The sequence below is a fragment of the Centruroides sculpturatus genome, unplaced genomic scaffold, assembly GCF_000671375.1.
Source record: "Centruroides sculpturatus isolate CEXI.00-Female unplaced genomic scaffold, Cexi_2.0 scaffold802, whole genome shotgun sequence".
Classification (NCBI taxonomy): Eukaryota; Metazoa; Arthropoda; class Arachnida; order Scorpiones; family Buthidae; genus Centruroides; species Centruroides sculpturatus.
In genome coordinates this window covers 348,936-376,646 of record NW_019384927.1, presented here as the reverse complement: position 1 = coordinate 376,646, position 27,711 = coordinate 348,936, and the positions used below count along the sequence as shown (strand labels likewise).

At 26.0% G+C, this 27,711-nt stretch overlaps 1 protein-coding gene across 1 annotated transcript in view; it reads left to right on the top strand.

Annotated features, from left to right (window-relative positions):
- The first annotated feature begins 401 nt into the window (after window positions 1-401).
- Window positions 402-27,711, top strand: part of LOC111631928 (hemicentin-2-like) — a 127,601-nt gene continuing 100,291 nt past the window's right edge. The window contains exon 1 of the mRNA XM_023376266.1: window positions 402-607. Within this exon, the coding sequence (XP_023232034.1) occupies window positions 472-607 (136 nt within the window). The 5' untranslated portion in view covers window positions 402-471. The remainder of the gene's footprint in view (window positions 608-27,711) is intronic.

The following is a 27,711-nucleotide window of genomic DNA, read 5'->3' as shown; positions in this document are numbered from 1 at the left end:
ATAAATATAACTTTATATATAAAAATGTAATTTTTAAAGTTATTTTTATTATTTAAAAATATAAAATGTATACGTCTTTATGAAATTTTATTTATTATATTATAACAAAATTATAGAATAAAACGAAGCTATTCTAGTCCTTGAATGCGTATGAAGCACAGTTTTTTATAGAAAAAATCTGTCAAGTATCAAGATAGGTTGAATAATTAACAAGTTAATTTCATAATTGTGATATTTTCGAAATGTTTTTCTATCTCTCCGGTAGACTTTTATCAGAATTGTCGACTGTCGAGGAATATAAATTAAGTGTGTAAAGTGTGTGTTCAGTTCTACAAGTGCAGAGCAGTGATTAAGCAGATAAGTTTCTTTAGTAACAATGGTGTTCACAATGCCCGTGGCCTGGTTAAAGTTTGCAAACGTCACCAGAGTGCGCTGGCGTGCGACTGTGGCCAACACTCACGAACAAGTCAAATGGCGAACGTTCGGCTGACGGTGTGGCAAGCAAGCAGGAGATACCGGGGAATTTTTTACTACCTTTGGCCATTTACATCATCAAATATGGAACTGTGGAGACTTTTATGGATATTATGTGCCTTTTGGGTCTCTGGTGAGTTCATTTACCCTTTGCTTCGTTAAATACAATTGATATATAACTTGTTAGACTAAACTCTGTATAGAGCGTTAGCATCGGCAGTTTGGTATGACGGTTAGATACAAGGTCATAAAATATGACTTTAATTTAATAATATATTACGATTGTTATTCCACGATTTCTGATCTATTACATGCTATTATCATTTATATAATGTGTTGATAAAATTTATGTAAGAAGCGATTCGTTTTAATATATTAAAAATGTTTATAAAAAGTTGGTAGCACGTTTTGTATGAGCTTTTCTTCTTCTGGAACGATGCTCCTGCACTGAAACTAGCTTTGATTGTGATTAAGAGTTCATCGACTGAGTGAAGAAATTTTGAAGGGGGAGACAAAATATCAAACCACTTGTTTCGCTTCTCCTCCAAGTGGTTGGTTGATAGGACAGGGTTATTTGCCTAACGGGCAGTAGTGGGGTGAGTCTCACTTAAGTCTTTTAGCTCTGTAGCTTCTGTAGGCTATTCTATAGCGGAATATATATTTGCACTTATTGTTGATTTTCTTGTAGAAAATATTATTTTTGAATTTCCGTAACGGTTAGTTTATTTTTAAAAAATGTTAACTGTATCGCAGCTGATTGTCAGCGCTGAGTTTAAAGTCCAATTTTTTTTTTGTTTTTGTATTTAAGATCGCGTGAGATATTGAGAGGACTTTTTTCCCTTACAAAACTGCAAACTTCTTTTAAAGACAAAATTCTATCTACGATAAACGCCATTAAAAATTCTCAGGTGTTTATTAATATTTGGGAATATTAATTCAAAGTTTGTTTGGAAGAAATCACTTCTACCATTGGTATGTTTTGCATTCGATCAACAAGAATGGACGATCACCTTGATTATTTTATGAATCAGCGTGTTCTGTTAGCTCTAACTCTCTGCTATCGACCCAGGTAGGCTGTAGTGGTTGATGCTGGTTAAAATTTCACTGCCGCTCACGATGTTAGCAGGTTTGTTTCGGGTAAAAAATCGCACGAGAGATGATCTGTCATTTCTAAAAGCAAAGCTGTAATATTTTAAAGAATAGAAAGAGGAGAATGGATAAAAAAATACACCAGCTTCTGTCAGCTAGAAAGAAATCTATTCGATACAAAATAAAATATAAGTAAGTTCAGTATAGTATTTAAATAAAATTCTAAATTATTTATTGACCTAACTAATGGCTTATGGATCTTCGGGAGTTTTAAATAAAAATAAAATAATTTATAAATTATTCTGGAAGATTTAAAAAGTATTTTATATAGCCATCAATCTACTATTTCCACTTAAGATTTAATTTAAATTGGAGATTTGATTAAAAGTTTCAATTCATACAACAGATTTGTGGCTTGTATTGTTCCTTTGGAGTAGCCAGGATTATCATCACATCTGTTGACCTGTTATACCATTTTCTTCTGTCAGAATCAATCGAATAAGCTTTATAGTAAATTTTTATGCTATTATTAAATTGAATTCATTATCTTAACATATTTATTTTGTGATATTTCGATTTAAATTACATCACATTCGAACTGTGAGCTATAAAAAAGTGAACTTCAACCGTTCGAAAGTTTAATTATCTTTAATAGATTTACATAAATTTGTCTGAATATTTATTATAGTAATATCTTAAAGTTAATGCATAAATAATACTTAATTTAATGTGTTTTAATATTTTATTAAATAAAAATTTGATAATTATTTTTGCTTATGCAAATTTAATCATAAAAATATTCGAATTACATGAATTATTATTATGTTCATAATAAACAACTCTGACGTGAACTATTAAGAAACATTATTCTTAAATAAATTAATTGAAAAATTTATTACTTTTAAAAATTTCAACAGCTTAAAATGTTACTGTACGATTAACGGTTCGAAATGCCTTCAGATCTAACCATAGACTCCACATTCTTCCAACATCATAAATCATATTCTCGATCGTAAATTTTCCAACTAAAGTAATAGTGGTTCGAGTTTATATTAAGGACATAACATATATATATATATTTATTTATAAATGTATATGGAATGATTACTTTCATGATACTTTTTAAATAATGAATTATGAGTCACGGCTATAAAATTGGATGTTTAGAGATGGCATAGCCTATCTAAAAATATATATACATAAAAAAAAATAAGATGGTAATGTTTCAGTTCATTTATGAATATATTATTGCGAAACTTGTAGAATACAGAGTTAGATGTAGCAGAAAGTCTAGTACTTTAATTCTTGAGAATTGTGCCAGAACTCATGATCCTTGGTAAATGGCCCCTAACACGATTTTCAAGCAACATGAGACCTATTGCCATAAATTTATAAGAAATAGTAGATGTTTCTGTTGAAAGAAATGTACTTCAAATGTAAACTGAAACTTTTAAAAATATCAAAATTTGGAATTATTCATATATATATATATATAACTTATATAAACTTTCATCTTTATATCAAAACTGTACAAAAATTTTTGCATAAAATTTGCTTCTATTGTAGCTGTGATAGTAGGAAGATTAGAGGATATTATGGATGTGAAATCAGTAAATAATTTTAACTTAAATAATTCTACTAAATAAAATTAAATAGACTTCGCAAAGCAGAAATTTAATAGCGGAAATAATAGGATAAATCATTGAGAACCTCTTTAAATAGGATTATAATTGCTAACGTTATCTGAAGGAACAAAGTGAATTAAAATATCTAAGTCAGAAATGTTTAATTTGCAGCAAATCTTTTGTTTAGTGAAGATAATATAAATATTTAATAACGTATTATATTTATATAAATTTATGAAAAATTTTTAGAATTATAATCAAAAAGAAATGTTGTGTATCTCTCTCTCTAATACTTTAAAATAGAGCATAGACAATTCAATATATACCAAAATTTATTTAAAAATGTATATATGTTTTACTTTTATAAAGTATTTTTTCAAGAAATTTTGGATATATTTCGTTATTTTAACCCAGTTTTTTTAATAAAAATATTTGTTATAAAATAGGCCAACAAAAATTTTAAATATTAACTAAACGAGTTGCTTTTTTTTTGAAGTCATTTCTTTTGACATCTTATATAGGGGCTTTGCTACAACTTAAACTGCTGTGCATCAATTTGATTGCAATTTCTTTCCACTTCAATCTATGTTGTTCCAGTATATAAAGAACAGGAATTTTTCATTTCCTGCTCTTCAGTTCAATCGTTTTTTTTATTTTTTTTTATTCTAAAGGTCATAAAACGAACGTCAATAACCCTGAAGATAAAATATATCAATGAATAAATTATAGGCGTGGTAGAAACTAAATTCATTGATAAACATTAAACACTATAAGTTATTTTTCAGTAATATGTATTGAAAGATGCAAGAAGTTTATTGCGAAAGTGGAAAAACGTTGGAAAAATTTGATACGTTGACATTGTTATTAGTCAACGAGTGATGTTGTTTAGAAGATATACTGTATAACTGAATTTGATTTCTGTAAGGAATAGGAGAGGATATAAAAGTTATAAACGATGAAAAATAATAAAGTTTATAACTTCATCTAACAAAATTTAAGTTGATTCATTAAATAAAATACATTTACTTTCTGGATTGTTAAAACTAATTTTAAAAATGGAGAAATTTATCTGAAAGTTTCGAAAACAAGATAATTAAATGTCAAGAATTAAATTCGAAAAATCCGATTTGCCAATAATTGTAAATAATGTGGCAAACAGAAATATTACTAAAATTACAATTTATAGTTATTGCGTGGTTTTTGAATAAATGAATTTTTCTTTTTATATTTTGTCTTTTGGGAAAAGAGGAAAGAAGAAAAGAAATAATCATTTTTCTTTCAGGCTTTCGCATGATTTAAATTTTTAAAGGAAGAAGTTAACGGTTTTTGTTTGTAATCTTATGCGCTTTTTGTTTTCTTAATCAAAGAAATCACTGAACTTAATTCCTTAGCTTTTGCTTCTATAAAATATGCAAAAAAAAAAGAAAAGAAAATAAGGTTTTAATCAGATGAAATTCTAAATAAAATAGACGATGTTATAACTAAACATTAACTAGTATCGTGACATATTTATTTACATAAAATTTTTATCCTTTTTTCGTTTAAACATTAAATAAATGAGATTAAACGAAATTATTTTATTTATTATTATTTATATTTTTTTTTATTATAACTTTAGTAAATATATTTCGGAGTTTTATACAGTTTAACAATATCTTTTAATTTTATATTTTAACTATTACTTGTTATTGAATAAAAATATTTAAAAGGCATATTTTAATAAGGGAACGTGTTTAACTGTTGATTGAAATTTAGGTAGTGTCGCATTTTCTTCAGATAATTTACATATTAATTTAATAAGGTTATAAATATTTAAAAAAGCTCGTAATATGTGTAAAATATAGAAAGAATGTTCTCGTCGATGGTTAATGATAGACGATAAATATTCGAATGATTAACAGCATTATGCATCATTTAATATCATTTTAACATAATTTGAGACTGGTTTTTAAAATTTCGAAGGTAAATTGCGTTATAAATGGATTTATAGTTAGCTTTTTTTTGTAGTAATAGGCTTACAAGTATTCCAGGTAAACGTTTCTCTGTAAAGTTTATTATCAGAAAGAGATGAAGTTATATTTCGATTCAATTGTGTGGATGCCAGGAATTTTTTTTATTGAGAGTTGTTCCCAATATTCGAGATTATTTGCAGCTATCGAGGGGAAAAAAGCCTACTAAATCCCCAATAGAAAATTATCAATTTAACAAATAAGAAAAACTCTCGATTGAAAAAAGAATGTATAATTTAAAAAAAAATCGATCTTATCTTCCATTAGTATAACATGATTTAATTATTCTTACAAAGAAATCTTTAGCAGTTTTTCTGCTGATATGACAAATATTTCTGTCGTACAATCAATCTTTCTAAAACCTGTACAAAAGTTTTCTATAGAATATAATTAATGAGAGCAAAATGGTAAGTAATTTATTAAGTCTAAAGTTCGGGATTAAAAGAAATTACCTCAGCCAATTAAGGATGTGTAATATGTCTTTAATTACATTCTGAAAGTTTTGATTGGCGAACAGATTCAATTGATTGTTTGCTTTTTACCGGCATCTCATAGCTAGCGTAAGTAATTAAAATGAGTTAGTCTGAAGACAATGATCGTTTCAGGCTGACTAAGTATACTGTGATCCTTCATCTGTCAATCCCTTTTACCACCACTCTCGACGGAACATGTCTCTTTGTGATAAACTTATTGTTTCAAACTTTATAAAGATTTTAAAGATAAAATTCTTTCTTTCAATTTTCTTTGCTAAAACAAAATTTTTAACATACATTCTCTCGAAGAAAGTTAAGAAATACGAAAAGAATCTTTACAATATTGCCATATTTATTAAATTCAATATAACTTTCCATTTTACAATGATATTTTTATTATTCGATTCGATTTTAGTAAATTTTGCATGTAATTGAACAAAAACAAACTTTGCATTTATAATTTTGAAATAAAATGTTTTATTTGTAATAGTTGTCGAGTAAATATTTTTACTTTTGTATCTATGTTTGCCAATTTCTTAGTGGTTCTTTTTAGTTTCTCAAATTTTATCAGGATGTCACTTCTTCGCTCTGGGGAGACGAGAGACTTCTCTAAGAAACTCTCCATTAGATAAACCGAAAGATAGTCTCTTGTGTAAAGTGACTGAAAGCACATCAAAAAAGTTACTGCCAACCTATTAAAATAAGATGGACGGATTGGACCAATGTCTTAATATTTTAATCATATTGAAATATTTATTTTATTTACTTAAAGAGTAAGTTAAATTATTCAGTTATTGAAAATAAATTATATAATTTAGATCTAATCTACCTATGCAATTCTTTATTATAAGATATGTGAAATGATTTTAATTCAATAAAGTCTTTATATTTTATTTATTTTATTTTATTAAGAAATATTTTCTTTAGAAATTCTTATACGTAAACAAGTAAATCAGAAATTTATTATAAGAGCTCTTTGTCTGGGTAGCTCCTAAATCTTCCTAAATAAGATTTGTACTGTTCCAAGTTAATTTGAACAGCACTTTTCGAAAGCAATTCCTCTGTGCATTCGATATTGCCTTGGGAGATGCAACTAATAATTAACTGGTTGTTAATTAGCTTTGCCACAAAATTGTATAGCAGAACACACTGACCACGTATATGTAGAAAGACAAGTGGATATATATATATATATATACACTGTATATATATGTATGTGTGTGTGTATTAAAGGCAGAAAGATAAACAGTCTTTCATATTTATGCTTAATAACTTAACTCTCTCACATGAAATTCGTTAATATGTTTATTAAAATTAATCCTTATTAGTAATTGGATTAGTGCTTCAACCATGCTAAATTTGTCATTTAACAGAAAGTTAAGAATAAGGTTGCCGGTAATCATCTTAAGAAATTCTTAAGTTGTGGACATTTTCTGCAATAGGATTTACATGATGAGTGCAACATAACGAACAAAGACAGAAATGACTTACGAAATTACCATTTTCAACAACTATTTGAAGGCTTGTAATTATTCGATCAAGCAGAAGTGTGCCAAACTTCCAGACCTGTAATATCGAATTTGTCAATCGTACCAAACTTGTAAATTGCAATTTATTGATTAAGTGTCATATTTTACAAATAAAATTTAGTTTAATAATTACCTTAAACATAATCGGTTAATGCAGCATATTTTTTATTTAAATAAATTCTAATTTAATGTAAGTTAATTGATTCGAACAATGAAAAATTTTTCTGTCGACTGTAATATAATTCATAATTACTCGATTCTTGACAAAAGCTTACTTGACATTAGTTAAAGGCATCATCTTACATAACTAAACACATAATGAAAGTGATATTATTGATAATAAAGGTTAAACTGTTGTTTCAACAGTTTAGTTACATTTTCGCTAAATTCAGCATGAATAGAGAATGTGCAGTAACTCGAAAACTTGTATTACCTCCGTTATTCTGGCCACGTATTCAGTTTATCTTCCGACATGCTTTGCAACAAATTAGAAATGACTTTCAGTATTGTTTCCCCTTACCTTAATATCGTTGCTTGTAATAGAAATAAACCACTTTTGATGCAATTGCACCAATTCCATTACTTACATTTCTTACATTGTTTCCCATTGGATTTAAAAGGACAGATTTATTTATTTTTCTTTAATTCGAAAGAGTTTGTATTCTTTTTTTTTTATAGCTTACTAAACAAATTTTACTTAAGGAGCTGATATTGCTAAACATTTACAAATAATGTCTTAGCTAAAATCCTATTTATACTATAATATATTAGATTGTTACTTTATCTCCATTAATATAAATTATGCTTAATCTAATAACAAAGAACAGTCATTCAGATATAATCTGTGTAAGTAGACTATACAATACTCATTTATGTTTTATATAAGACACCCAGCAAAGCTTAACAGAAGATAAGCATATATAATTTTAAAAAAAGGAAAAAGATATTAAATAAACAATACTCAATAGATATTTTATCACTTATGAATACTTCATTTTATTATATTATATAAAATTTATCCTAATTTTAGTAAATGACATTTTTTAAAGAAAATACAATATTAAAATATCTGGTTACATAAATCGATACAAATGAAACCAATACTAAAAGCAATAGATTAGTTTGATGAGATAACAATTTATCATGATAATGCATCAATGGTAAATAATTCATAAAAATTCACCTAAATGACAAGCTATTAGATATATCTATTAGATGTATACTGAAATAAATGGATGAGAATTATAGCTGTTTCCTTCAGTAAATTGTCGGATGTTATTAAATGGCTATCTATATCACGTTAATACGAGTTGGAATCTTCGGTGGTATCTATAAGAACTAGCAATATAAGTTTGGTTCGATACGTCAAAAAAAAAAAAAAACATATATATATATGTATATAAAAAAAAACAAGTAAAAATTTTTGTTTCGTATCACGTACATTATATCTGTCTCGTATATAACATATAGTGGTCAGACTCTAGGGCATGCTACTACTATTCAATTTCTTTCTTTTTTCAAATTTTCAGTAGCCTTAACTATTATAGAAAGTTTTAATATACTTCACGATCATTGAAAGTTTCACTTACTGTAATTTTCTATAAGTGATTTTAAGAATTTTCAGATTTCTCCACTTCGTTCCGTGATAAAAGTCTCAAAAAAAAAAAAAAAAATCTCTCACCCCCTAAAAATACTTCCAAAAATATAAAATTTTATCGATTATTTCTAAGTCGTTTGTAACGTTTAATTTCTATAAATATTTTAAACAGATTTATATAATAACTNGCTTTCTACGAAAGGAGCATTCTTTTTTTTTTGTTTTTTTTGTTTTTTTTGTGCATCCTTCGAATTTGTTAGATTTTTTTTTCAAAACGTCAGGATTATTTACCGAATGAAATATTTCTTGCATAATTTCTCTTTTATTTCTTGCAGTTGTATTTTGGCGTTTTATGAACACTTCGCCGTTAGTCTTTAGCTTATTTTTTTCTGAACCAGCTACATCCCGACTGTTGCTTAACGCTTCTTTGGGTCTATCCAATCATAGGCACTATATACTGCTGTCCTTGAATTATGTTGAAGGTCGCCATGCTAAATTTAGGCCTCCTGTTCTCTCTTCTTTTTATAATATATATATTTTTATTTGTCTAAAAAAATAATTATGGAATCGCAATAAAAGAAAATGAAGCTTATCCTATTTCGCATTGATTATTTTTCTTCGAATTAAGTTGTGCATGCATGACTTTCGTTATTATTATTATTTTTTTAAATAAAAATATAGCTTTTATAATATCTAAAATTTTAAAAATCGATTTAAAATGTTCTCCGTGATAATTTATTTTTTAGATTTTATCAATTTTTTCTATCATTTTTGCTATTGTAGTAGCCTACGCTTTATATTTCGACTTAATATCGGGGTTATTCAAAGCCAGTTCTAAACTATTCTTATAAAAATTCAACGTTATAAATAATCACCGGTGGTGAAATTATAGCAGTTTCTACAGCTTGAATGTGTTTTCCGAGGAGATGATATCAAAATAGAAACGTGTCTACAGGCAACAGCTCTATTACTCGCCTATTATCGAGGGATATCCTAACTGTTAAAACGAAATAGCGTTGGGTTTGGCCGGAAGCTAGTGAAAATAATTGACTTATCAATTATCCATTGATATATAATTCTATCTTAAAATATTTTCTTAGGTATCCAACCATTTGTACATCGCCAATTAGCTTTAGAAATGTTAGGATTCGATAGATAAATATTCTTCTTGTAAATAGAACATTAAAATATTTACGAATACGTATACAAAATAGAAGAAAATCAGCGGATCGGAATCTAAAATAATTATTTTTTATGTCGGTTTATAAATGTTTGCAGAATTTTTCATAAAATTTAATTTATTCTAATTAATCACCTAACGACTTAATATATAAATGATTGGCCTACATTGTAATTAAACCGTCAACATCACTTTTATTACGTATCGTATTTTATTTTTCTCGATACTACACAACGACATCTTGGAAATAATGTATCGGTAAAACATTAATTATATTTATTTTTTTATTTTTTATTTTAATTCTTCTAATGTTACAGTAAAAATAATGAAATTCTTTGGAAGGTATTTTAAATATTTTTTTTAAAAATTTCATGTTTAATTAATCTCATCAAACTTCAATTTAGTATACAATAATATTGAGTTTTTTTATGTTTTATTTATCTTCAATTGTTCACTTCTCGCGTTACGAACTATGCCAGAATCGATCCATCCTAACAAAGTTCAAAGTGTAAAAGTCAAGTTAAAAACCACACAAAAAATCGAATTAAAAATACAGAACCAAACACGCATAAGTCTCGACACTTCGTTTTTGGATAGAGTCGCGATATCTAAGTCTTTTATGTACCGAAACGACGAAAAGAAAGTTAAGAAGTACCCATTTCAACTAATACAGAAGATTTATACAGAATTTAAATACAGTATTGGAAACCAGAAGTGTGTTGTGAGATTAGAACTGTCCCTTAAACTGTGTAAATATCATAATCATGTTGCAATAAAAAGAGAACAATTTTTAGCACAGTTTATTTTCAAGGAAAAAATTAACTGAATTCGGTTGGTTTTTTTTTTTGTGATTTGGATAGGAATATTTGCGATCACGATCTGTATTTCATAAAATGGTGCAATAGTGAGAATTAATAGGGTTGGAAAAACTGTGAGAACGTATCAAAGAAGTTCTATTAATTATAACTTATTAGTAAATAATTATTTAATTCGAAAACTCTTTATATTGTTCTTTATAGAAAATGCACTTTTATTTAAATTTTTTCTCATCCCATATTTAATTAGCCTATAAGTAATAATTTTCTTTGTAGATCATATTAATTTTTATTTGGTTTATAATAAGAAAAATCAATGCTTATAAAATTAGTTTTACTTTCTAAGTTATTTATCAACCTGTAAAACTAAAACTGAACTTCGTTTCCACTTCGAGCACCACAGACAAGATTTTGAGAAAAAATTTTATGTAGATCTAATTTGAATTAATCAGTGTAGGTGTCGAATTTAATACTATAATCTTCCGTTAGTCGGTCGACCAGTCAAAGTTACAATTTCTTACAAAGACTACGTTTTGCCTTTAATTGAGATTCCCATTCGTTAGTTCAAAGTTATTCAAATTTCTTTCAAAGTTATTTACCCAACTTTTAAAAAGTATATACTATAATACATGGCCAATAGAGTAGTCCCTCGGAAGTATAAACAAAAGTGGACAGGCTTTAACATGGTGTCATACGATACTCGGTTTCTCCTCAGCTTACCTAGAACTCCTCTCCCACTTTCGATCAATTATTCCGAAAAGTAACGAAAGAAACGTAAATGACGAGTGAGAGGAATTTCTTTTCCAAATATCGCCACTCGCTTAAAATTCCTTAAAAAAAAAATTCCACGAATGCTTTCTTTTAATTAATAAAATTGTTTTTAAAATATTGTCTTAAGCTAAGATCTCTTAAACTTTAGTTATTATGAAGTTTGAAGTCTACGTTTACGGACGGAAGACGAATCGCTCGTTCTTTGATTGAGTGATAATCAAAGAACGGGCCATTTCTCTTCCGTCCGTAACTCCTTAATTAATTCATGAAAATTCAGAGATTTTTGCTGAAATGTAAAGTACTGTCATCTATTTGCCTGTCTTTGATAAATGTTCAAGAGAATATCTTGAAAAATGTACCTATTTCGAAACGCATTTCTAAATTGGTCTTTAATAAATTTGAATTTTCTGTCTCTTTTAATTCCTAGAATTAGAAGGAACGGAAATAAAAATTGTTTTAATTTCTTATATTTAATAGACTAGAAATGAACATTAAAAATAAAAACCAGAAACTGAAAAAAATAAAATAAAATAAAATAGCATCACTTTCAGATTGACACTTCCTAGAAGTAAATTGATATTCTGTCAACATATTGATAAATTTAAATCCAAAATATTTGTTCACCCACTCAAACAAAAAATATATAGGCTATATATATATATATATTGTAGATATATCTGTATATTGTTGATAAAAAAATAGAAAAAAAAATTAATTGAAGTGACAGAAAATAAAAAGGAAAAAATAAATATATATATAGAAGATGTTGAGTCTACAAAATGAGATCCCTTGGTATTAGAACTACCAATGACTTTTGAGAACAGGTAAGAGGTTCATACTTCTGACATTTATGATGTTGATTTGTACTTTGGGAGTTATCCACTAGGTAAACACGACCGTTAACTGCTTTTGTTACTACAAATTCAAATTATTAATAGCCTAAATGTATCAAAAATATATACAAGAATTCTCAAATTAGTTTTCCTTTTAGATCTAATTTAAAACTGTTTATAACTTGTATCTTTATATAATTTTTTAAGCTTAAGTAATTTACTTATTGTTTTTTAACTCTTGTTATTAACTTGGTTAAAGATGTTTTTATTTAATATATTGAACAAAATAGATAATATTTAAAAACATAAAATTAACTTTAAATATTAAAATTAATTTCGTTTTGTAACATTTTATAAATAAATAAATTTATTTATTTATTTATAGTTAAATATTTATAATAATGTGTTCGGATATTGTTAAATTCTTTCTAATTGTACTTTTAGAAATTGAGCAATTAAAATTGTAGGAAATTTATTTATTTTTATTATTTTTAGTTTTGATTATTTTAGTGAATTTATCTTATGACTTTTCATCCATCCGTCTGTTATAAAATTACCGAAAAATAAAAATTGCAAGATTGAACTTTCGATTGTTTATGAAAGATTTATGAATTTTGATTTATTTATTTAATTTGGTTAGTTATACAATTGCATTAATATTGAAAATAAGAGGAAATTTTATATACTTTATTGAATAATACGTTTTTATTGTAGTTTTTTGTTTTCTCTGTTTATATTTTATCATATATGAATATAAAAATATTCATTTGTTAGTTACACAGAAGCTGAAGCAAGTTCTTGCATATCTTTATTAAAGATTTTGTTTTATATATTTTCGCATTTATAAAAACAAATTAAATAAAAATACTTTTTTTCAGTTTATAAAATTTTTCGTTTTGGTGAATAATTATTTCAAAAAAAAAAATACTGGAAAATTCATTGATTAAGCCTGTTTATTTATAAAATTATTTTAAAAGTAAAATTTNGTTGATTGAAATTTAGGTAGTGTCGCATTTTCTTCAGATAATTTACATATTAATTTAATAAGGTTATAAATATTTAAAAAAGCTCGTAATATGTGTAAAATATAGAAAGAATATTCTCGTCGATGGTTAATGATAGACGATAAATATTCGAATGATTAACAGCATTATGCATCATTTAATATCATTTTAACATAATTTGAGACTGGTTTTTAAAATTTCGAAGGTAAATTGCGTTATAAATGGATTTATAGTTAGCTTTTTTTTGTAGTAATAGGCTTACAAGTATTCCAGGTAAACGTTTCTCTGTAAAGTTTATTATCAGAAAGAGATGAAGTTATATTTCGATTCAATTGTGTGGATGCCAGGAATTTTTTTTATTGAGAGTTGTTCCCAACATTCGAGATTATTTGCAGCTATCGAGGGGAAAAAAGCCTACTAAATCCCCAATAGAAAATTATCAATTTAACAAATAAGAAAAACTCTCGATTGAAAAAAGAATGTATAATTTAAAAAAAAATCGATCTTATCTTCCATTAGTATAACATGATTTAATTATTCTTACAAAGAAATCTTTAGCAGTTTTTCTGCTGATATGACAAATATTTCTGTCGTACAATCAATCTTTCTAAAACCTGTACAAAAGTTTTCTATAGAATATAATTAATGAGAGCAAAATGGTAAGTAATTTATTAAGTCTAAAGTTCGGGATTAAAAGAAATTACCTCAGCCAATTAAGGATGTGTAATATGTCTTTAATTACATTCTGAAAGTTTTGATTGGCGAACAGATTCAATTGATTGTTTGCTTTTTACCGGCATCTCATAGCTAGCGTAAGTAATTAAAATGAGTTAGTCTGAAGACAATGATCGTTTCAGGCTGACTAAGTATACTGTGATCCTTCATCTGTCAATCCCTTTTACCACCACTCTCGACGGAACATGTCTCTTTGTGATAAACTTATTGTTTCAAACTTTATAAAGATTTTAAAGATAAAATTCTTTCTTTCAATTTTCTTTGCTAAAACAAAATTTTTAACATACATTCTCTCGAAGAAAGTTAAGAAATACGAAAAGAATCTTTACAATATTGCCATATTTATTAAATTCAATATAACTTTCCATTTTACAATGATATTTTTATTATTCGATTCGATTTTAGTAAATTTTGCATGTAATTGAACAAAAACAAACTTTGCATTTATAATTTTGAAATAAAATGTTTTATTTGTAATAGTTGTCGAGTAAATATTTTTACTTTTGTATCTATGTTTGCCAATTTCTTAGTGGTTCTTTTTAGTTTCTCAAATTTTATCAGGATGTCACTTCTTCGCTCTGGGGAGACGAGAGACTTCTCTAAGAAACTCTCCATTAGATAAACCGAAAGATAGTCTCTTGTGTAAAGTGACTGAAAGCACATCAAAAAAGTTACTGCCAACCTATTAAAATAAGATGGACGGATTGGACCAATGTCTTAATATTTTAATCATATTGAAATATTTATTTTATTTACTTAAAGAGTAAGTTAAATTATTCAGTTATTGAAAATAAATTATATAATTTAGATCTAATCTACCTATGCAATTCTTTATTATAAGATATGTGAAATGATTTTAATTCAATAAAGTCTTTATATTTTATTTATTTTATTTTATTAAGAAATATTTTCTTTAGAAATTCTTATACGTAAACAAGTAAATCAGAAATTTATTATAAGAGCTCTTTGTCTGGGTAGCTCCTAAATCTTCCTAAATAAGATTTGTACTGTTCCAAGTTAATTTGAACAGCACTTTTCGAAAGCAATTCCTCTGTGCATTCGATATTGCCTTGGGAGATGCAACTAATAATTAACTGGTTGTTAATTAGCTTTGCCACAAAATTGTATAGCAGAACACACTGACCACGTATATGTAGAAAGACAAGTGGATATATATATATATATATACACTGTATATATATGTATGTGTGTGTGTATTAAAGGCAGAAAGATAAACAGTCTTTCATATTTATGCTTAATAACTTAACTCTCTCACATGAAATTCGTTAATATGTTTATTAAAATTAATCCTTATTAGTAATTGGATTAGTGCTTCAACCATGCTAAATTTGTCATTTAACAGAAAGTTAAGAATAAGGTTGCCGGTAATCATCTTAAGAAATTCTTAAGTTGTGGACATTTTCTGCAATAGGATTTACATGATGAGTGCAACATAACGAACAAAGACAGAAATGACTTACGAAATTACCATTTTCAACAACTATTTGAAGGCTTGTAATTATTCGATCAAGCAGAAGTGTGCCAAACTTCCAGACCTGTAATATCGAATTTGTCAATCGTACCAAACTTGTAAATTGCAATTTATTGATTAAGTGTCATATTTTACAAATAAAATTTAGTTTAATAATTACCTTAAACATAATCGGTTAATGCAGCATATTTTTTATTTAAATAAATTCTAATTTAATGTAAGTTAATTGATTCGAACAATGAAAAATTTTTCTGTCGACTGTAATATAATTCATAATTACTCGATTCTTGACAAAAGCTTACTTGACATTAGTTAAAGGCATCATCTTACATAACTAAACACATAATGAAAGTGATATTATTGATAATAAAGGTTAAACTGTTGTTTCAACAGTTTAGTTACATTTTCGCTAAATTCAGCATGAATAGAGAATGTGCAGTAACTCGAAAACTTGTATTACCTCCGTTATTCTGGCCACGTATTCAGTTTATCTTCCGACATGCTTTGCAACAAATTAGAAATGACTTTCAGTATTGTTTCCCCTTACCTTAATATCGTTGCTTGTAATAGAAATAAACCACTTTTGATGCAATTGCACCAATTCCATTACTTACATTTCTTACATTGTTTCCCATTGGATTTAAAAGGACAGATTTATTTATTTTTCTTTAATTCGAAAGAGTTTGTATTCTTTTTTTTTATAGCTTACTAAACAAATTTTACTTAAGGAGCTGATATTGCTAAACATTTACAAATAATGTCTTAGCTAAAATCCTATTTATACTATAATATATTAGATTGTTACTTTATCTCCATTAATATAAATTATGCTTAATCTAATAACAAAGAACAGTCATTCAGATATAATCTGTGTAAGTAGACTATACAATACTCATTTATGTTTTATATAAGACACCCAGCAAAGCTTAACAGAAGATAAGCATATATAATTTTAAAAAAAGGAAAAAGATATTAAATAAACAATACTCAATAGATATTTTATCACTTATGAATACTTCATTTTATTATATTATATAAAATTTATCCTAATTTTAGTAAATGACATTTTTTAAAGAAAATACAATATTAAAATATCTGATTACATAAATCGATACAAATGAAACCAATACTAAAAGCAATAGATTAGTTTGATGAGATAACAATTTATCATGATAATGCATCAATGGTAAATAATTCATAAAAATTCACCTAAATGACAAGCTATTAGATATATCTATTAGATGTATACTGAAATAAATGGATGAGAATTATAGCTGTTTCCTTCAGTAAATTGTCGGATGTTATTAAATGGCTATCTATATCACGTTAATACGAGTTGGAATCTTCGGTGGTATCTATAAGAACTAGCAATATAAGTTTGGTTCGATACGTCAAAAAAAAAAAAAAACATATATATATATGTATATAAAAAAAAACAAGTAAAAATTTTTGTTTCGTATCACGTACATTATATCTGTCTCGTATATAACATATAGTGGTCAGACTCTAGGGCATGCTACTACTATTCAATTTCTTTCTTTTTTCAAATTTTCAGTAGCCTTAACTATTATAGAAAGTTTTAATATACTTCACGATCATTGAAAGTTTCACTTACTGTAATTTTCTATAAGTGATTTTAAGAATTTTCAGATTTCTCCACTTCGTTCCGTGATAAAAGTCTCAAAAAAAAAAAAAAAAATCTCTCACCCCCTAAAAATACTTCCAAAAATATAAAATTTTATCGATTATTTCTAAGTCGTTTGTAACGTTTAATTTCTATAAATATTTTAAACAGATTTATATAATAACTTCNATTAGGTTGTCGCAAAAATATTATAAATGTTAAAATATTTTTATGGAAATTTATATTGGCGTACAAATTTTCTTATTTTATTTAAACTCTACATGTATATACATGTATATTAAATATATTTAACAGATTAAATTTGTAAAATTAATAGACACGAGTCAAAGAGAACGTAAGTTTACAGATTATTTTTTCTATATTAAAAAGATTACATGTTCGTTATTGATATTTCTAGATAAAGGAAAAATGTTTTAAAAAAAATTAGTGTGACGTTAGAACATTTTACGCTTTTTATTATGTTACATGACGAAATTATTACGTCGCAAAATGAAGCTTTCTACGAAAGGAGCATTCTTTTTTTTTTGTTTTTTTTGTTTTTTTTGTGCATCCTTCGAATTTGTTAGATTTTTTTTTCAAAACGTCAGGATTATTTACCGAATGAAATATTTCTTGCATAATTTCTCTTTTATTTCTTGCAGTTGTATTTTGGCGTTTTATGAACACTTCGCCGTTAGTCTTTAGCTTATTTTTTTCTGAACCAGCTACATCCCGACTGTTGCTTAACGCTTCTTTGGGTCTATCCAATCATAGGCACTATATACTGCTGTCCTTGAATTATGTTGAAGGTCGCCATGCTAAATTTAGGCCTCCTGTTCTCTCTTCTTTTTATAATATATATATTTTTATTTGTCTAAAAAAATAATTATGGAATCGCAATAAAAGAAAATGAAGCTTATCCTATTTCGCATTGATTATTTTTCTTCGAATTAAGTTGTGCATGCATGACTTTCGTTATTATTATTATTTTTTTAAATAAAAATATAGCTTTTATAATATCTAAAATTTTAAAAATCGATTTAAAATGTTCTCCGTGATAATTTATTTTTTAGATTTTATCAATTTTTTCTATCATTTTTGCTATTGTAGTAGCCTACGCTTTATATTTCGACTTAATATCGGGGTTATTCAAAGCCAGTTCTAAACTATTCTTATAAAAATTCAACGTTATAAATAATCACCGGTGGTGAAATTATAGCAGTTTCTACAGCTTGAATGTGTTTTCCGAGGAGATGATATCAAAATAGAAACGTGTCTACAGGCAACAGCTCTATTACTCGCCTATTATCGAGGGATATCCTAACTGTTAAAACGAAATAGCGTTGGGTTTGGCCGGAAGCTAGTGAAAATAATTGACTTATCAATTATCCATTGATATATAATTCTATCTTAAAATATTTTCTTAGGTATCCAACCATTTGTACATCGCCAATTAGCTTTAGAAATGTTAGGATTCGATAGATAAATATTCTTCTTGTAAATAGAACATTAAAATATTTACGAATACGTATACAAAATAGAAGAAAATCAGCGGATCGGAATCTAAAATAATTATTTTTTATGTCGGTTTATAAATGTTTGCAGAATTTTTCATAAAATTTAATTTATTCTAATTAATCACCTAACGACTTAATATATAAATGATTGGCCTACATTGTAATTAAACCGTCAACATCACTTTTATTACGTATCGTATTTTATTTTTCTCGATACTACACAACGACATCTTGGAAATAATGTATCGGTAAAACATTAATTATATTTATTTTTTTATTTTTTATTTTAATTCTTCTAATGTTACAGTAAAAATAATGAAATTCTTTGGAAGGTATTTTAAATATTTTTTTTAAAAATTTCATGTTTAATTAATCTCATCAAACTTCAATTTAGTATACAATAATATTGAGTTTTTTTATGTTTTATTTATCTTCAATTGTTCACTTCTCGCGTTACGAACTATGCCAGAATCGATCCATCCTAACAAAGTTCAAAGTGTAAAAGTCAAGTTAAAAACCACACAAAAAATCGAATTAAAAATACAGAACCAAACACGCATAAGTCTCGACACTTCGTTTTTGGATAGAGTCGCGATATCTAAGTCTTTTATGTACCGAAACGACGAAAAGAAAGTTAAGAAGTACCCATTTCAACTAATACAGAAGATTTATACAGAATTTAAATACAGTATTGGAAACCAGAAGTGTGTTGTGAGATTAGAACTGTCCCTTAAACTGTGTAAATATCATAATCATGTTGCAATAAAAAGAGAACAATTTTTAGCACAGTTTATTTTCAAGGAAAAAATTAACTGAATTCGGTTGGTTTTTTTTTTTGTGATTTGGATAGGAATATTTGCGATCACGATCTGTATTTCATAAAATGGTGCAATAGTGAGAATTAATAGGGTTGGAAAAACTGTGAGAACGTATCAAAGAAGTTCTATTAATTATAACTTATTAGTAAATAATTATTTAATTCGAAAACTCTTTATATTGTTCTTTATAGAAAATGCACTTTTATTTAAATTTTTTCTCATCCCATATTTAATTAGCCTATAAGTAATAATTTTCTTTGTAGATCATATTAATTTTTATTTGGTTTATAATAAGAAAAATCAATGCTTATAAAATTAGTTTTACTTTCTAAGTTATTTATCAACCTGTAAAACTAAAACTGAACTTCGTTTCCACTTCGAGCACCACAGACAAGATTTTGAGAAAAAATTTTATGTAGATCTAATTTGAATTAATCAGTGTAGGTGTCGAATTTAATACTATAATCTTCCGTTAGTCGGTCGACCAGTCAAAGTTACAATTTCTTACAAAGACTACGTTTTGCCTTTAATTGAGATTCCCATTCGTTAGTTCAAAGTTATTCAAATTTCTTTCAAAGTTATTTACCCAACTTTTAAAAAGTATATACTATAATACATGGCCAATAGAGTAGTCCCTCGGAAGTATAAACAAAAGTGGACAGGCTTTAACATGGTGTCATACGATACTCGGTTTCTCCTCAGCTTACCTAGAACTCCTCTCCCACTTTCGATCAATTATTCCGAAAAGTAACGAAAGAAACGTAAATGACGAGTGAGAGGAATTTCTTTTCCAAATATCGCCACTCGCTTAAAATTCCTTAAAAAAAAAATTCCACGAATGCTTTCTTTTAATTAATAAAATTGTTTTTAAAATATTGTCTTAAGCTAAGATCTCTTAAACTTTAGTTATTATGAAGTTTGAAGTCTACGTTTACGGACGGAAGACGAATCGCTCGTTCTTTGATTGAGTGATAATCAAAGAACGGGCCATTTCTCTTCCGTCCGTAACTCCTTAATTAATTCATGAAAATTCAGAGATTTTTGCTGAAATGTAAAGTACTGTCATCTATTTGCCTGTCTTTGATAAATGTTCAAGAGAATATCTTGAAAAATGTACCTATTTCGAAACGCATTTCTAAATTGGTCTTTAATAAATTTGAATTTTCTGTCTCTTTTAATTCCTAGAATTAGAAGGAACGGAAATAAAAATTGTTTTAATTTCTTATATTTAATAGACTAGAAATGAACATTAAAAATAAAAACCAGAAACTGAAAAAAATAAAATAAAATAAAATAGCATCACTTTCAGATTGACACTTCCTAGAAGTAAATTGATATTCTGTCAACATATTGATAAATTTAAATCCAAAATATTTGTTCACCCACTCAAACAAAAAATATATAGGCTATATATATATATATATTGTAGATATATCTGTATATTGTTGATAAAAAAATAGAAAAAAAAATTAATTGAAGTGACAGAAAATAAAAAGGAAAAAATAAATATATATATAGAAGATGTTGAGTCTACAAAATGAGATCCCTTGGTATTAGAACTACCAATGACTTTTGAGAACAGGTAAGAGGTTCATACTTCTGACATTTATGATGTTGATTTGTACTTTGGGAGTTATCCACTAGGTAAACACGACCGTTAACTGCTTTTGTTACTACAAATTCAAATTATTAATAGCCTAAATGTATCAAAAATATATACAAGAATTCTCAAATTAGTTTTCCTTTTAGATCTAATTTAAAACTGTTTATAACTTGTATCTTTATATAATTTTTTAAAATAAATCTAATATTAAAAATGCGTTTTTGAAGTTATTATATTAATCAAATGAGATACTTACATTTGTATAGGAAAAAATAGCATATTAATGAGATGGGTAGGTTGGAAAATGCAACCTTATGATACGAACGACGTTTCTTTGGGCTAGAAAAAGCTTATAACACAGTGAGATTGAATAGCTATTTGTTTAAAGTTAATAATTTAAACTTTATTAAAGTTTAGTAAATTTTTTGTGGTTGCAAGGAACGGAAATAAAATGACATATATTTAATAATGCATAATTGTCGAGTATTACTAAATCTCCAAGCTGAAAACTAGATTTGTGCGACATTCTAAAAATAATATGTCAAACAGTGATATTTATATTTTGTTTGGTTATATAACACGGATTGTAAATAATTGCCAATGGTATATCCCCAAGCTAAGAGAAATCTGAGAAAAATAAAGAATTGAATTGAATATATAATGACTAATACAAAAAATAATAATATTTTTTCCATAATCTAACTCAATTTTATGTAGTATTTATCTTTGTATGCATTTTTCTTAAATACTTTTATGTTTTGAACTAATTATTGATTTGTACAATGTTTTAGAAAGTAATTAACATTTTCGTAGAAAAATTAATTTATTTTAAGTGCTTATATTTAAATTAATCAAAAATAATAACAAAAAAATGAAAACTAATCTAATAAATGTTTAAAGTTCATAATCTAAATTACAAATATTTCAATATATAAAATGCAATCAGTAAAATTCCAAAAATTGTTTTATATCTTAAAGAATTATTATTAATTTTCTTTCTTTTATTTTTTCTATTCTTTTGTTTTTACTTTCATCGAAGTTGTATTGAATTTTACTTTGAACAAATTAACAGGCAGCCAATCAAATTCGTTATATATTTTTCTTCCCCTCCTTTTCTTTTTATTTGAAAGCAAATGTTTACAGCAACTAATGTCGATGGAGAAATTCAATTTGAAAATTGCACATTCAAATGGGTTGGTAATTGGAACTTAAAGAAGACCACAGATTAAGAAAACTATTTAAATGGCTTATTTTGCCATAGCTAGATAATACATATAGAAAACATTGTTTTATTTCTTCGATTAACCGTAAATGACAATAATACCATCATTCAATATTACCTTAATAGCTTCGTGTATGTTTTCTTCTTAAAATAACGCATTAATTTAAATGCTTTTAGGGATTTTTAATAAGAAAAAATGGGTTAATTTACTAATGTTTTACTCCTTAGAGTCGATTAAAGCATTTGATTATTTCATTCTGTTAGTAGGTCAGATAACAGAAATAATGTGGTACAGTGAAGACACAATATGATTATATTTGAATGTCTTATTAAAATGTTTTGCTTTAATTACCATTTTCGCTGTTTTTTTCCACAATTTTCCTATTCAGAAGTGGTGACAGACAATCTATCTTCATTCACTTCCATAACAGTAAATCTTCAATAAAAAAGGAATTAGAGTTAATGGCTGAGTTGGCTAACTTTCCGCTAACTTCCTAATTATTGGTAAGTCCACGATTACAATTTTTTTAAAAGATCTTTAGCCATTTCTTTACTGTCATTTCTTACATTTTTTTATATTTCCAACTGTCGCTATATTTTTTGGTATTTTTTTTTTATTTTTTAAGTTTTGTTCGGTTTATACGTTAATAAAAATGAGGAAAGGAAGAATAATATAATAAAAATCTTTAAAATGCATAATATAAGTAAAGTTTCTTTAAAATGTCGCAAGGTTATCTTTCTTCAATATTTTCGTGTTGATATTTTCAAGGGGAAAAAAACGATTTTGCCACAATGTGAAACACGAATAGTTTTACCGCCTATATAGTTTTTAGTACCTGCTGACAAGTTGAATCTAGTCAGAAAATTGGTTGGTTTTCTTCTGGTATAAGTATTGGTTTTACGTCTGCGAAGAAAGTATCTTTGAAATCCCAACACATCGTAAAACTGAACGTTTACAGTTTTACATCTGCATTGGAGAGCGATTAAACAGCTTGGATGAACCCTCAACTAAAGAAACGATTTAAATAATATATCCCAAGTTATAGTACAACCAGCATTAATTAATAAAACTAAAACATTTAAACTAATGCACCCCCGTTTTAAAACCGAAAATAATGTATTACTGTACCGTAAGTTGATTGTTTTTCATTTGAACACCCATCTCTTTAAACGTTAAATTGTTTAAAATGGGATGTTAAATCTTTTAATTTTAATGAAATAAAATTTCAAATAGAATTTTGCGCAGTTTTCATTTCGTTAATAATTGTGGAGTAGATTATACATTAAACGTAAACATGCCTTTAGGAATATTGGCTAAATAGCTTCGTGAGATGAAGCATTTAACCATTGGAAATCCTTGGGCGACAGATTTTGACGAGAATGTAATAATAAATTTGCCAGTTTGTGATCTTTAGTCTTATAATATTTTGAATAAATACATTTAGTTGAAATCTAGATTATTTAATTTAATGCTAGAAGTTGTTAGCGTGTATGATAGCCTCTATAAATAATGTAATTAATAAATATAAGTAAAACACTAAGCAAAGAACGGTAGAGTAAAACTTAAAATTTATTATACTAAAAATTTATCAACTTGCTTAATCAGGGGAAAAAAAGATAAAATTATAAACTTAGAATTAAGACCATAAATATTCGATAAAATAGAAGAATAAATGTCTTATAAATTGTACAGATACGTTAAAAACTTTATGAACTCCCTATAAAATAATTAAAAATAAAATATTATTATAGAAGTTGAAAATATCAAACTAACTGAATAATTGTGAAAGAATGAGATAATTTTTCTTGCCAATCACTTAATGCAAACTCCTTATTTATAAATTAAAATTAAATAATTATTAACAAAATCCAATTTTGTTAATAATTATTTAATTTTAATTTATTTTAATAATTTTAATTTATTGCCACATATATTTTGAGAAAAATGAAAAAAAACTGTTTAATATGAATATAAAGGCACTCTGTTTAATGTTCATCCTGTTTATTAAGTAAATGTTTCTAAACCATACATAATATAATTACAGTCATTCTGTAATGAAAATATGACAGAAATTAAGTAATTACGTTCGTACACTTTACAAGTTCTTGCTTCAAACATAAAAGTTATAATTTCAGTAGAAATTATTTTAGATATAAAATTTGTATTTAAATTGTAGGAAACTAAGTTATGTTACAGCAAAGTAAAATTAATTATTTTATAGATATAATCACTTAAGGGATTTTCTGTCTGAAAGTTAACCTTGAATATTTTCTGTAAAAATTTTCAAAAAGTTGTAATAAAGCTATTTACATTTATAACAAAAAATTTTTATTTCAAATTTTAAATAGAAATTTCTATTGATTTTACGGAAAGATATGCTTATACTAGAAAATATTATACAACGAAGATGCTATTTTAAAGTAAATATTGCTTTTCTTGATCTTCACATTCGTAATACATGTAATCATTCTATATTTTTCAAAAAATAGAAAACATTTTATTATGTGGCTTAAAACTTTTGAAATAAAAACAAAATGTGAAAAATATCTATTTTAAATTTTTATATTGTTTCATAAACCTCAGAGTAAATCTTATGTACGTATGAAGTGAAAATACTCGAGTATACTTTCATTACGTTTGGACTAAAATTGGAAAAGATATGGATCTTTTTCGTTATAACCAATTTTCTATTGCATGAAGTAAATTCAACTCACTAGTGAGTAGAATTCAATATCTGCTTAGGTAAAACCACATGTATCAGACCGAAATCTTGTAATTTGTATTCTGCGATCCAGTTTCATATAGGTGAAGAGAGAGAAACTTTCTGTATTCTTGACATTCATTTAGATGCTTCATTACTCAAAGCTGTGTTATTTTAAAGATCATTTGGAGAGGACAATGAAAATTTGTTCAGTAAGCATTGGATTTAGGTAAGGTATAAGTGTTTTTCTAGGAATTAAAACGCATTAGCATTTAGGATATATTTTAGCCAGGATATTTCAGATAGGTTACATAAAAATAATAAGATTAAAGTGTGTTGTATATGAGATACTAAAACATATGTAAGATTTGAAACATTTTTTAGATTTATTCTGTTGATGAGAAAATTGAAAATAGAAAAAAACAATGCGACGATAATATAACATTGAAATTCATACTAATTCATAAAGAATTAAATCATAATAAGATTATAAATTTTATAAATATCGAATAATTAAAAAAACTTTTATACAAAATATGCTATATTCTGATGTTTTAATATTGTGCAAAAGTAGGAATAAGATCTTAATATTGTTTAAGCTTTTGTGAACTGTTGTCATCTTTGAATTTATTATATTTAAATTTCATTACAACATTTTCTATTTTCTATTAATAACTCTAATTACAATAGAAAATGAATTAACACGGTTGAAAAACCTTTTTTCAAAATGAAATTTACGATGTAGTGATAATATAAACAAAAGTTAATCAATAGTTTTTTATATATATGAAAGTAATTTGATTAAATTTATTTAATTAACATTTATAATAATGCAAGATACTAAATGAAAATTTAATTCTTCAAAAATTTTTTTTATTTATTCCATTAGACTAATTTGTTATTGTTTTTATTTCGAAAGTTTTTTAAGCATTTATGATATAATTTTTATGAATTTATATAGATATCAGATTTCTATTAAATGATAATGTGAAATATATTAACATCACAAAAATTTAACTTTCCTCAAACATTATTATTATTTNTCTTTTCCATTAATTTATGAGAATATGAAAATATAACAATAAATACTTTAATAAACAAACTTTTAAAATGTTTATAAACTAGAATAATACCAAACCGTACAAAAAAGAATAAAAATTCACATTTATTTTTGCTATATAAGTTTAAACTTTCTAAAATAGTGAAATAATTGATTATAATGTTATTCATGATGATAAATGTTTATATATCGGCCTATTTTCAATTTTTATGGTGGGAAATAAACAATTTTTCACAAGAAAATATATCAAGTTTAGAAGGCTATTCTTGTAGTATAATGTATTTTGAACCATGCTTAAAAGCAGGCAGAAGAGATTTGACTAATGAAAAGGCACTTAAGACGATGAGATAGTAAAGAAAAAAGAAGAAAAAGACAATTTGAAAAAACTTCTGTGAAATAGTTTACGCAAAATTTGGCAGAAAACAAAGAATGTATTTTCGTGGTTGCCATGTTAGTCTTTAATCAAATTAGGACATGACAATTGCGAAGTCTCAAGTAATCTCGGTTACTTTATCTTGTTTGGGGCTTCGTTCAAATTAGTATATAGAATGTAAGATATTGACTCCAACTAGAGGGAAAAAAACACTCGTAAATCGAGATTCTTGCAAGCGATTTATTATTAAATTAACATTTATTTCAACGTATGATTTTCTTAAAATATAAATGTGTAGTGGTAAGGTATTGACTTATTTTACTGGACATTATAATGAAGGTAGAATAAACAGATCAATGAAATTGCAAGAGGAAACTGGAGATATGCATCCTTATGGATTTATCGAACAATGGCTTATCGAAAATTTCAATAAAAATAGCTTATTACTATTTGAAATTTTGCTTGATTATCGTAAGTGAATTAGTTTATCTCGAATCTCTTATTACCTTTAAAGAAAAATTTTAATTAAATAATATATTTAACTTACATTTATTAAACTCGAAAAATGTTGTTTTTCAATCATAAAAAAACTGGATCTATCAATGGAATGTCATATTTTGATAAGTGCCAGTTTTTACGATCAGAGAATAGATCAAAAGTCAAGTGAAGAACGAGTTTTTCTTCATTTTAATAATAATCTTATTCAGTATGGTTATTATTATTTTTTTTATCTTTATATCAGTCAATTGAAAACTTAGTAGAGCGTTTTAATTCTGTTTTATAAAATTATCTGAAGCGTTATTCATTTCATTGTAACCTCAGGAAACAGTTCATTCGCGATCGAAATTCTTAATAATAGGATATTTAAAATATATACATATATATGTATTATTAATATAATTGAGGGATGAAATAATAGAGACTTGTATCGATAAAAATATTTTGAAAATTATTGAAAATATAATAAAGGAATTATTAAAAAGTTTTCATTATTATGATTGATATCGAGCGGGATTTTATTTAAACATTCGCGTTATTATTGAATAAAACAAATAATATTTTTTAATTAAATGCAAAATGTATTCGTCTCTAAAATATATTTCTTAAAGTTTTAATTAAAAAATGAATTTTTAAAAAAAATAATAATTATTTTAGTTTTAAAATAG